The 12,307-nt window shown below is 32.5% G+C and overlaps 2 protein-coding genes across 5 annotated transcripts; one reads left to right on the top strand and one right to left on the bottom strand.

Annotated features, from left to right (window-relative positions):
- The first annotated feature begins 498 nt into the window (after positions 1 to 498).
- LOC100794356 (GPI transamidase component PIG-T) lies at positions 499 to 6,023 on the top strand. Its single transcript, XM_003547800.5, has 5 exons — positions 499 to 937; positions 2,916 to 4,163; positions 4,732 to 4,878; positions 4,963 to 5,143; positions 5,656 to 6,023. The coding sequence occupies exons 1-5, from the start codon at positions 695 to 697 to the stop codon at positions 5,847 to 5,849; spliced, it is 2,013 nt and encodes a 670-aa protein (XP_003547848.1). The 5' UTR covers positions 499 to 694; the 3' UTR covers positions 5,850 to 6,023.
- A 1,175-nt stretch (positions 6,024 to 7,198) lies between these two features.
- On the bottom strand, positions 7,199 to 10,895 carry LOC100780719 (uncharacterized). Of its 4 annotated transcripts, none has more exons than XM_006599161.4 (6): positions 10,727 to 10,895; positions 10,295 to 10,628; positions 10,160 to 10,204; positions 8,090 to 8,164; positions 7,656 to 7,748; positions 7,199 to 7,450 (listed from the first exon to the last, which is right to left on the bottom strand). In XM_006599161.4, the coding sequence occupies exons 2-6, from the start codon at positions 10,620 to 10,622 to the stop codon at positions 7,317 to 7,319; spliced, it is 675 nt and encodes a 224-aa protein (XP_006599224.1). In that variant the 5' UTR covers positions 10,623 to 10,628; positions 10,727 to 10,895; the 3' UTR covers positions 7,199 to 7,316. The 4 variants fall into 4 exon arrangements, with proteins under 4 accessions (XP_006599224.1, XP_040866246.1, XP_040866247.1 ...); XM_041010312.1 differs by having other exon boundaries at positions 8,114 to 8,164; positions 10,727 to 10,890; XM_041010313.1 differs by lacking the exon at positions 10,160 to 10,204 and having other exon boundaries at positions 10,727 to 10,888.
- Between the last annotated feature and the right edge of the window lie 1,412 nt (positions 10,896 to 12,307).

The raw sequence follows: 12,307 nt of genomic DNA, 5'->3' as shown, positions 1-12,307 counted from the left end.
CTCTTGTATTAAATGTTGTTATTGCTATCTATATTCATGTTATGTGTATTGATTTTTAGTCCTCTAATATATTGATTATGTGCTGCACAATTTGGCCTCGTTATATATTGATTATGCATTGATAATATATGCTATTGTCTTAAAATATGCATTTTGTTTGTCAAGAATTACAATGAAAATATGATTGAGTTGCTCAATTATGCAACAAAATCATATTTTCGCTGAAAAAACAATAATGGTTGAAAAAAAAATTAACAATAAAAATATGTTTTTTTTTAAAAATAAATACCAACAAAATAATATGATTTGATAGTATAATTGTGCAACAAAATCTTATTTTCCTTGTGATTTTTTTTCATGCCACCAAACTTTACAACAGATTGTATGATTCTGCTGCACATTTATGTAAGGGATCATATTTCCGTCAAGAGTAATTTAGGAAGTTAGAAAAAAAAAATCACTCACATGGAGGGTACGAATAGTAATTTTAGAGTTTGAACAACAACTTCCGTGGCCTAGGCCCAAGACCAGACCAGAATTGGTAAACCATTTCTGAAACGAGGGGGGCAGACAGACACTGCAAGTGCGTTTCCAATTTCAATGGCGAAATCTCTGTAGCAACAAGCGGACACATACACACAGTGACAGTGAAGTCGCTGCAAATTTCCTAAGGCAGCGAAAGCGACCCCAATTAATGGCTCTTCCTCGGAACCCTACTTTCCCTCTTTCTCTTCTTCTTCTCCTCGTCTTTCTGTTATCAGCAACATCAGCGCAACAACAACAAGAAGAAGAGTTCACAGAGGAGTTGCTGATGAAGCCCTTGCCCGATCGCAAGGTCCTCGCGCATTTCCACTTCCAAAGTGAAGCTCCTCTCGCCGCCGATGAGTCCTCCTTCGCTCGTCACCACCACCTCTTCCCCAAATCTATTTCTCAGCTGGTCCGTGCCTTTTTTTTTCTCTTTCTTTTTGTGATTTTGTGAATGAAAGAATATAAGTGTGTGTTTGGTTTCATGTTAGAGAATTTGATTCCGAGTCCAGAGTTGATTTTAGATAAATTCAGATGTTCGAGAAGATTTCAGAATTGATTCTGAGTTTAAGCAACTTGAACTTGGAGTAGCTTGTACGTTGGATTAAATAGGTTTATTTGTTTACGTGCCTCGGATTTTGGTGCTCTTCTTTTCTTAATTTTTCAGTGGATTTGGATGTGAGTGACTGGAGTTTTTTTTCTCTTAATAATGTAGATGCAGCCATTTTTATACTGTTTTATTTTTTGAATTTGAGGCTTGATATGAAGATTGCTAACCTTTGGTTTTAGTAAATGAGATGTGTGTGGATACTTTCGTTTGTGCTAAATTTGGTGAAATGAGCACTTTTAGTTGTTTCCTGCTGAAGTAAAAACGATTGTTTTGGGTTCTAAGCAATTTGCTTTTTAAGTAAAAAAGGGTTTTTGATAGAATGCCGAAAAGTGGGTGCTGATTTTGGAAGAATGCATTTGGCTGTCGTTCATATATTCTTGTCCAGTAAAAATTATTGTTTTGGCTTCTAAGAAATTTTGCATTTTAAGTAAAGAGGGTTTTTTATAGAATGCAGAAAGTGGGTGCACAGTTTGGAAGAATGCATTTAGTTTTTTTTTTCATTCTTATCCAGCAGTAAAATATGGGTTGCATGTGTGCTGAAGTGATGATGTTTTGAACATGATTGGGAATGAGAGTTAAATTTTTGGTTCCTTTGACTTCATTTTCCTTGTTTAGTTGTGACTTGCAATGTGCAATATGAACTTTTCTATGAGCATTAGTATTCTTGTAAGATCATTTCATTGTGGATAAAAGATGGAATTGGGTAAAGCATGGAGTGATTATTCTAAACCGAAAAAACAGACCATCTATGTGCGGTATTCTCAGTTCAGGGATGAATAGTGACTATTTCTTCAATAATTGGTGTGTTTTTTGTGGCCTTGCACATACACATTATGCAGGGCAATATAAAATGTGACTTTGAGTAGATCTGATACATGTGCAGGATGTTGTGGTAATGTGGAAATTGTTGAATTTTGATTTATAAACTTTGCTAGATATAATAAGAGTAGATTAATTAAGGTACAAGAGGTTTGTCATAGTTTTCTTGCATGTGCAACATCACATTTGCTCCTTTGTAATTTATCCTAAAACTTGTGTTTAGGGAAGCATATATGGCTTCTCCACAGCTGCAAGTTGTTTTTGTTGGTATTGTTTTATTTTATTTTCAAAGAAGAAATATTAATCGGAAGGGAGGTAGACAAGTGAGAGAGTGAATGAGGGACTTTTGCCATGAAGTAACAATAGCATTCTTTGTGCTAGTGCAACTTGAAATTTTTCTGTGAATTGACTTTTTTGTTGATATAAAACACACTGCATTGCTTCAATAATTAGTTTTAACATTTTTTTTTATATAAAACACACATTTCAGTATTTGACTTTTTTTTTTCATTTCACTGCATTGTTCTCTATCCAGTACCCACCAATTTGATCAAATCAGAAAAAAGTTTAAGTTTGTAGGTTTAATCATTATTTTTTCCATGTTTGATAGTTCTATGGAAGTTAAACTAAACATTAATGTTTTAGTTCTTTGTGCTTTTCAATTTTCATGTATGTCATTCAGATTTTTGTCAGGGATATTTTCTTCTAACATCTTATATATTATTATTCTCAATAAGAACAAAAGCCTATACCCACAATAAAGTTTGTAAGGAAGTCCTTTTTGTGACATTGAATACTTGTTGTCAGGTTTTAATTGCTTACACTTTAGTTTTTGCTACATTTTTGTGCTTCTACTCTGGATTGTAGCAGCAACGATATATAATTTTGTCGCATTCTGATTGCTTATAAAATTTTTGCCTGAATATACTTAGTAACTTGTGGGTCAGTGTTTAATGGACAGGTTCAGAAGTATCATATTAAAGCAATGGAGTTATCTTTTACACAAGGTCGATGGAACTATGAAAGATGGGGTGGATTTGATTCAATATCAAGCCACAATGCAAAGCCTCCAGGTGTTGAATTGTGGGCAGTTTTTGATGTCCCTCTACATCAGGTTGATGCTTCTTGGAAAAATTTAACCCATTCACTATCAGGCCTCTTTTGTGCTTCAATCAACTTCCTGGAGTCTTCTACCTCTTATTCTGATCCTGAATGGGCATTTCAATCAGCTTTGGGCAGTTTAAGATATGGTACACTGCCACGTGAAGCTGTGTGCACTGAGAATCTTACCCCCTGGTTGAAGCTCCTTCCTTGTCGAGATAAAGCTGGACTCTCTTCCTTAATGGATAGACCATCTATTTACAAAAGCTTTTACCACTCTCAGCAGTTGCACTTGACAATGTCCACAGATCCTTCAGATGGGTCAAGATCAGGAATTATTCTAGAACAAACACTTACAGTTGTACTCCAGCCTAATGATCAGAAAGCTGGTATGAGCCATCTCAGTAAAACAAAGATACAACCAAGCTGGTCCCTGAGTTCAATATTTGGAAGAAAAATCAGTGGAAGATGTGTTCTTGCCAAGTTGAGTAATGTCTACCTTCATGCTGAGAGAAGTCTAGTCAATCAACTTGAGAATCTCCAGAAGAATACTGTTAAATTTGCTGCTAATGACACAGGTCTTGAAGATTTTAGAAGGAATGCTGGGTTTGAATTGTCTGTTACTCCTGAAAGGGTGCATGCAGAACTGGAAAAGAGCTCCTCAATTCTGTATGAATATCCAATCAAAGAATACACTGACACTGAACAATTTGATTTAGGCTTAACATGGGTGCATCCAATTGTTTGGTCCAGCCCACATGCACCTTTATATGCCAGTAGATTTTTGATGGGAAGTGGAAATGAAAGGGGTGCTATTGCAATATCCTTGAAATCGACAGAAATGACCCAGGGACTAGTTGCAGCCTATAATGTTGAAGAGAGGTGTAAGTTGCAAGTTAATGTTCTCCAAATTGTGCCTTGGTATGTTAAGGTATATTATCATACTTTGCAATTATTAGTTGATGAAAGGCCTCAAGCACTCACAGATTTTGTTGAGATAATGCGTGTTTCGCCTTCTGAAGACAAAGTATCACCTGGGGTGATGGAGCTGGTCCTCCAATTTCCTTGTGAAATGAAGTCAGCTGTATTGAGTATAGAGTTTGATAAGGTCTGCTCCATTCTTACTTCCATTTGTAGTTCTTTTTCCTCACTATATTTACCTCACTTTTTTTGTTGACATTGAACTGTTTAAGTTAATGTCGGTATACAACCTCAGAAATCCTAATAAGGAACTCATTATATTATATGAAAGTAAGACTGCTGTTTATACTATATGAAAGTAGGAGGAATCATAATCAATTTGGTTTATGTTTATAACCTTTTAAAATTAGTGATGGAAGTGAGCTGAGCCAGGACTCTGGCCATGCTTGAGTAAAGGTGAACTGCCTATTTAGCTGATGGGCTTCCCTTAAATAGGCCAGGGATGGTAAAATGTAAGCCCACTAACCCTTTCTCTTTTTGGAATCTATGCCCTATGGGCCTGGTTGACCTGTTTATGACATACAGATAAGTATATGTCACCACAGCATAAAAAGTGATAGATGTTTTTTTATAAATGTGCCATTGGAAGCTACCTTATGTGATATGTTCACTTTAGATTGTTTAGGATGGATGTATATGAAATTGGTTTCTTCTTATCAAATTGGATTTTGATCTGCTTTTGTTGGTCTGCATAGGGCTTTTTGCACATTGATGAATACCCTCCAGATGCTAATCAAGGATTTGACATTCCATCAGCAATAATAAGCTTTCCTGACTTCCATGCTGGTTTGCAATTTTCTGATAAATCTCAAAGCAAGTCACCACTATTGTCTAAATTACAGGTTATTTGAACCTGCCCTCGTTCTGTTCATAACCCTTATAATATTCCTTGGTCATACATCTAACTATCTGGATAAACAATGCAGGAAAGGAGCCCTGTTCTCTCTTACACAGAAGTTTTACTTGTACCCTTGACGACTCCTGATTTCAGTATGCCATACAATGTCATCACAATTACATGCACAGTTTTTGCCTTGTATTTTGGATCTTTGCTAAATGTTCTCCGAAGACGAGTTGGAGAGGAGGAAAGACTTTTGAAAAACAAAGGTAAACCCTCTTGAAGTGTCTGCATCTTGGGACACAAGTAATGAAGTAATTCAATTTTGTACTACAATGAGTAATCCCCAAGCATGGTGCTTTTGTAATTAACAAAGCATACTTACCTTAATAGCTATTAAAAAAAAAAGCATCCTCACAACATGGTATCTTATCAGAAAGAATAAGAGATTTAAATCTGTAGAACTTCGCAAGTCTGTACTTCCCAATGCCCAAAGGCCCCAATTCTCTTACAAATGACAAGATTAATATGCAATATGCCTTATATGTTAAGCCAACTTAACTCTAACTAATGGGTATCCATCATGTGTAGACTTAAGTTTGGTGTGGAGGATTTAATCTAAATTTTGATCTGTAAGAGTAACATGTACTTTTATATCATAAATTTTTTTGTTTACAGGCCTAGTGTTATGTATTTTGGCCACTGCCTTCCCGCTCATTCATTTGTTTAATTATTCTTATTCTTATTCAGTTGCTAACGTCTTGTATTCTTCTACCTGTAGATGCAAACAAAACAGTGTTTTTTCGTCGAGAACTAGCTAAACTATCTGCCAAGCTTAGAGGCAGACCATTGGAATTGACTCTGCCCTGTCCATCATCATCTTCGTCATCATCATCCTTTGTTAGTCCTAAATTGATTCTTAGAGTACTACTGGTTGCAGGAATTGCCGTTGTATGGCAATACTATTCACAATGATATCTTCCAACTTGGTAGTTTTACTTGTACTAAATTCTAATTGCATATATTTTTTGTACAATACAAACCTTCCACTGCCCGATATGCCTGCGTGCGTTCATGACTGTTTTTAATTGATCATAACAATACATGTACAAGAAACAAATTGATTGATTATAAAAACAATTTTGTCCATCTGATTTTATATTTTTATCAAGTGTTAAAAATTGCAATACCATCAGGTAAGTTTGTTTAAAATTAAAAAAAAACTTTAAAATAAGTGTTTTTTATATAAGATTTTTTTAAGAAACATATAAGATTTGCTTCTTAAAATAAGTATATTATTTTTTAAAACAGAAGAAGCAGTTTAAACAAACACTAAAAAAAATAGCAAGTTATTTATTTTATTAAAATAAACACTTATTTTAATAAATAAATTTAATCAAATTCACTTATCCATTTAAACAACCTCGAAAAGTGAGCATGTTTTCCTGATTTAGCAAGTCAATTAAAATATATAGATTTAAAATATATTTTTAATCCCTCAAATTTAAAAATTTATTTTTTATAATTTTTCAAATTAAAATTTATATTTTTTGGTCTGATTTGTGAAATGTTTTTAGTCCTACATGTTGTAAAAAGTTATCACAAATTCAAATTGTACATTTAAACCGTAAAAAAATAGTCAAGAAGACTTAAAAAAAGCATTTTGTGAATTTGAAGACAAATGATTTTTTTTTTATAAATTTGGGGACTAAAAAAAAAGAAGTTAAATTTGAGTTACAAAATATATTTAAGCCAAAAATATATATAGTTTATTAGTCTTATAATGAAAAAGAAGTTCAAAATAACCGAGACTTCATAGGCCAAAAATTGATTCTTTTGTATTTTTTTTCTCGAGTAAACAAACACGAGAGCCCTTCATGCTTTCCATTGAGCTCCTATCTCAATTAATTCCACCTCACAAAATTATGGTGATATGTTGAAAAGTATAATCAATTATTTTGTTGTTTTGTCTTTACCATGAAAAAAATAATTATTTCTAATTATGAAGTTAATCCAAATACACTATCGATTCCTTTGCTCAATTCTTCAAAATAGTTGAACCAGGAGTTATATTTTCCAATGCCCAAATGCATCAAAACGCTAGACTATATAGATTTAGGAGCAGCTGACTTCAAAGTTTGAGGCAACTAGCTTACTCTGACTAAATTTTAAATTTTGTTTCTCCATGTCACAAATATTAAATTTTTGGTTCATGGAACAGTTGAAGGAGATCAGGGTGCCAAGTGCCAATCATTTATTCCCAACTCTTCAACAAGAAATTTGATTTTCCTAGCAACATAAAAGTGTAATGGTATACTCCTTCCTTCCTCTGAAACACTGGCTCATTAAAATCTATTATCTCTTTCCTTTTTTTACAGCATATCACACAGATCAACGAATTTACAGTTACTATTTACCAAAAAGAACAAAAAATGAGAGAATTTATCTAATCCTTTTGTAATTAGCTGCTGTTGTCTCGTCTTCTCTTATCCGCTTCAGGTTCTTACTTGCGTAGCTGCATGTAAACTGGCTGCGTGCAATGCTGCCAGAGAGGTCATCAACTTTATCGTGAATATCTGTGAAGAGTTCATTAAATGTGTTAATGTTGAGGCAGATGCAGACAGATAAGAAAAGAATTTTCTTAGGAAGGGGAGGGAGAAGGCTTGAAAAGTTCATCTTTGGTCAAGAGACCACACATTGCAATAAAAGTTAATGAGAAAACTAAAGAAAACAAAGCCAAATGTGAAGGGTAGAATTAAGGGTGAGAAATGCCGAACTTGCCTGACTTGTCCTCGTTTATTTTTAACTTCTTGAATAGGTTGACATCATCCAATAGGTGGTTTCTCTTGCAGCTTTGGCCATTCAGAATCTCCCCTTTTGAAAAGTGTATAGAAAAATAAGAGTTAAAAAATACAAATATTCCTTCACACAAAAAATGCAACAAAATGACTGCTGCAAAATTGCAAAATGTTTCCTGAACTTTTCATCAAATAACTTCAAATGTTTACAAATTTTGAATACCACAAGCTTGAAGATATATAAATAGCATGATAACATATAATCTTATGTTATTTATAATCATCAAACTGAATTATGTTTGCTTTATATCTTGTCCATGCTTATAGAAGTAAACATTGATTCAAATAACAGTTAATATATACAGTCATCACAATTAACTAAGCCAAGAGTGGGACTGCATGTATACAATTGAATACCTCTACTGTTACCAGCATTCTCACCTTCCAGCATTTTGCCAACCCCATTTTGAAAATGTTGTGAGTCGTGTCCTCCTGCATGATCACAACTATATTTAGATAAGGAGAAAATATGTAACTAGCAAAATACATCCTTCTTAATACCAAACAAAGTACACATCCTATTTAGAAGAAAGAGATATGAGACAAAAGAAGAATATGAGCCTACCATTATTTTACTACCAATGAAAATGATAATTGACTAAGCCAAGAGTGGGACTGCATGGAATCCATGTCCAGACAGATATAAAGACATGGCAGTATCCTATGTAAGAAACTCCAATTACAATACCTTGAATGATCACATTGTTCATCTTTCTACATATCCAACATTCTCTTTGGAAAGAAGTAATTTAAACACAAGAAAATAAAGACTCATGAAATAGGAGGTGATGTTAGAGTAGAATGATTCTGGAAAACTAAACAGTTATGACATTTCTGAGAAGTTAGGCATGGCTCAACAAAAGTCATCTTAGGAAAATACAATTCACTTATATTCATCCTTCTTCAGTGTACTCTCCCCCTTTTCTTTCCCTGTTTCCACCTAAGGTTTTAAATACCAGAAACAGTTATGGCATTGCAATTGCTCTCAAAGATATCTAAGCCAAGAAACGGGAAAGTTGTGGAATATCTCAAGATTACATTGGAAAGCAAAGCAATAACTGCTGATGAAATTCTATGTCGTCCTCCCATTTAAATTTTCTCAGCAGCCAGGCAACAACACTATTTGAAAAACTGAACATTGGAAATGGACTTCAATATGCCAAAACAATGCAGCAACCAAAATAACAAAAAAACATACCGCAGATAATACAAAACTTCCCAACAAACATATCATTTCTTACATGTATTTTGTTTCATGGATGGAGAAGAATAAAAGATTTATATGAAACTGGAACCATCACATTTTTCTGCCCGGTCAGTGTCATGTTTAACCAATTACAGTTCGAGGCAAATCTGAAGTGTCTCGAATTCTAATGAAACCAAGACGAAATCCATCTCTTATTCACTCCAAACAAACACATGCCAATCTAATCATCATTTCTATCCTCAATATTTCTCAGCAACAAACAGGAAAATGGATTGTCATACAACAAATAATATTAAAAACATAGTCACCAATCAAACATGCATTTTTCTTTAACCCTCCGAAAACAATGTGTACACAATTATAATACATACACAGAAGTGAGAGCTTGAGAGAAGAGCTAATATTACATAACGATCAAAATAGATGGATCAAAATTAAATTTACATAAAATAATCTTGATCATCCGTATATCTTTTTACTGCTAATGTATATAAAGTAAAAAACCAATCTTGTCCATATAATATTATATAAAGAGAAAATATGATTAGTACCAAGAAGTTACTTAGGAAATGTAGGAATTTTGATGTTGAGGAACTTAATAGAAATTTAATTTTTACTTCAACCACCCATGTGCAGATATGAGTTCCCTGGTCGATAAATATATTAACTCTCACTTTTCATGTTATTTTTTCACCTAAATACCCTTTAGTCCCTCATTTTTGTTTCATCTTTGTTCTTCTGAGTTTAAAAAGTTTCACTTTAATCCATTTTTATCCTCTCTATGTCAATTTACCACACTAATAGTTTATTAACTTTGGTTGATGTGGCATAAGCTTATTTGAAGTGACATCTCTTTTAATTTGCTAGGTGTTATTAAGTTGATTAAGTTAATGTGAATCAAATTGATCTAACAAAACATTCTTAATTAAGGGAAGGGAAACAGAGTGAAAAATTTTAAACTTGAGGGGAAAAAACAAAAAATAAAACAAGGAAACGAAAGAGCAATGTTTCTATTGTAGTTTTTTTTTTTTTTAACAAATAGCATCTTGGATAATTAAATGACCAACATTCAAATCAAAATATATTATAAAAATTTTCTCTTAATATATATATATATATATATATATATATATATATATATATATATATATATCAAAATTAAATTAAATTAAATAATCTTTATCATCCAATGCCAACGTATATAAAAAATAACCAATTACCTATTCGCATGTGAAATAAACATTCCCTCCCAACAACTCCAATTGCTTCACTAACAAACATCCATCAACGGTAAAACTTTCAATTTTCAAAAAAAAAAAAGAAAGAAAGAAAAAGATGAAAGCAAAGAGACATACGCTTGAGTCCAACTTTGCATAGCTTGCCAGTGACAACAAGAGCGTCACGTTGGTCTTTGCCAGTGGGCAACCCTTTGGAAGAGAAGAAAGAAAGAAGACTCTTCCAAGTAACAGAAGAGGCAACAAGGTCGACCCCTCTGCCGATGAAGTGACTGTTGAGCCTCAGCGACGACGGGTCTAGCCCAAAGGCTCGCGCAACGAAGCCCAAGTCGATTCTCTGGTCGTCCCACGCCACCACTTGAGTAACCTTCGAGAGGGAGGGGCATATCAGCTTTATGTTTATCTCTCTAGGTTTGTTTCCTGACATTTCTTGTTGGAGATTGAACATCGAGTACTAATATAATCAAAATAATATATATGTGAAAAGTAATTCTTACTTTACAAATCGATTTTGAAAGATTGACTTAAGTCTAAAATCTAAAATTTTAAGACCTGCGTTTGTGAATGAGCACGAGAGAGAATCAGAGGGCACTGTTTTGAAGTTTGGTTTAGGGTGGCTGATAATACTATATTCACTGACCAATTGTGTTTCCGTGATTTTCTGGCGTTTCTAGTAGCTACGATGCCTGTGCTTGTGTTTTCTCGAAGTGTCTATAGACAACAAAAGGGTGTGCATGGATGATTTGGGTCAGGTGACATGGACCGGCCTACTGTACTTTAATTTTTAATAATTGGGCCTCAATGATGAATAATTAAAAGCAAAATAGGTTAAATTATAATTTTAGTTTTGATTCTTTTTTAAATCTTTTATTTTGATTAAATCCTTAATTATAATTTTAGTTTCTCAGGGTTTGTTTTTTCTTTTACATTTTAAATTGTTAAATTATTTTCAACCTCTTCACAATAGGAATACACATTAATCAACCATGAAGTTAAACGGACGCGGACAATGTATGCGAAATTAATAATTGAACTAAAGTTGTTAATTTTTAAAATTTGAGACTAAAATGATTGGAAAATAATATATACGGGAAACAAAAATAACAGTAAAGGAGAATCAAAATTGTAATTTTGTGAAGAAAATTATAATTTTCTAAGTATTAACCAATCAAAAATTATTTTTATCCTAAAAATATTTGATTTTTAATTAGTTGATAGTGTGAGAATCTTTTTTATTGTTAGTATATAGAAATTAAAATTATAATTAAATAGAAATGAAATTATACAGGAGACTATCCGCTAGTGGAGTTTATGATTCTATGGTTTTGGTGTACAATGGCAATCGAATCTAAGTTCGGATGCATTTGCCCCAATCACTAGGTCGACTCTAGTAGGTTGTCCGAGTCAATGGTTTGTTATTATTATAAAATCGTTTAATTAAGAAATTATGTTATAAAATTATTTTTAAAGCCTTTGAGTCAAACAATTAAATTTATTTACTAATAAAAATATTAAGCTTTAAAATTATTTAGATAACAAAGTCTCTTAAATATATCTTTAGAAGTTTGATTTCTGATTATCTATATGAAAAAAAAACTTTATTAATAGAGACAATACCCTCGATAATTTCTAAATATTGAATATATTAGTCTCTAACCGGGAAATATTCTTAATGTAAAATAAGAATCACCATTTAAAAGGAATTCTTTTATTAAAAAAATTATTAATACACTTTTGTTAGAAATTTTCAATACACTTTTAGAACAATTTCTTAAGTTTTACTAAAAAATTATATTATTAATTTTTCAATCAGTATCTTAAATAATATGATATTAGTATTATATTAAATTTTTAATTTAATATATTAAAAATATAATTTTTTGACTTATTTGAAGTCTTTAGTTCATTGACCTAAATAAAAATTTAGACTCGCTAGCCATTGAAAGTAAAAACTATTTAAAAAAATCCATACAAAAAGGAACCTCCTAAAAAAGCAAACCATAATGGAAGGGGAGAAGGAGAAACACTTTAATTTTATTTTTTTTATCTCTTCGATAACACTTTAATTCTTCTTTGATACTACCATTCAATTATATATGCAATTCATAAATTCATACAATTCAATGCAGCAAC

This window comes from Glycine max, chromosome 16 (genome assembly GCF_000004515.6).
Source record: "Glycine max cultivar Williams 82 chromosome 16, Glycine_max_v4.0, whole genome shotgun sequence".
Taxonomy (NCBI): domain Eukaryota; kingdom Viridiplantae; phylum Streptophyta; class Magnoliopsida; order Fabales; family Fabaceae; genus Glycine; species Glycine max.
The sequence above is the reverse complement of the archived record's forward strand: the minus strand, read 5'-3'. Positions and strand labels throughout refer to the sequence as shown.

Bases quoted from the DNA above. Each gene is read 5' to 3' on its own strand.
- LOC100794356 (XM_003547800.5), top strand. From the start codon at position 695: ATGGCTCTTCCTCGGAACCCTACTTTCCCTCTTTCTCTTCTTCTTCTC. The intron at 938-2,915 runs GTCCGTGCCTTT...TTTAATGGACAG, and splicing joins CCAAATCTATTTCTCAGCTG to GTTCAGAAGTATCATATTAA. The intron at 4,164-4,731 runs GTCTGCTCCATT...TGGTCTGCATAG, and splicing joins TGAGTATAGAGTTTGATAAG to GGCTTTTTGCACATTGATGA.
- LOC100780719 (XM_006599161.4), bottom strand. From the start codon at position 10,622: ATGTTCAATCTCCAACAAGAAATGTCAGGAAACAAACCTAGAGAGATA. The intron at 10,205-10,294 runs GTATGTCTCTTT...TTGTTAGTGAAG, and splicing joins ATGCAAAGTTGGACTCAAGC to CAATTGGAGTTGTTGGGAGG. The intron at 7,749-8,089 runs GTATTCAATTGT...ACTTTTCAAAAG, and splicing joins GAATGCTGGTAACAGTAGAG to GGGAGATTCTGAATGGCCAA.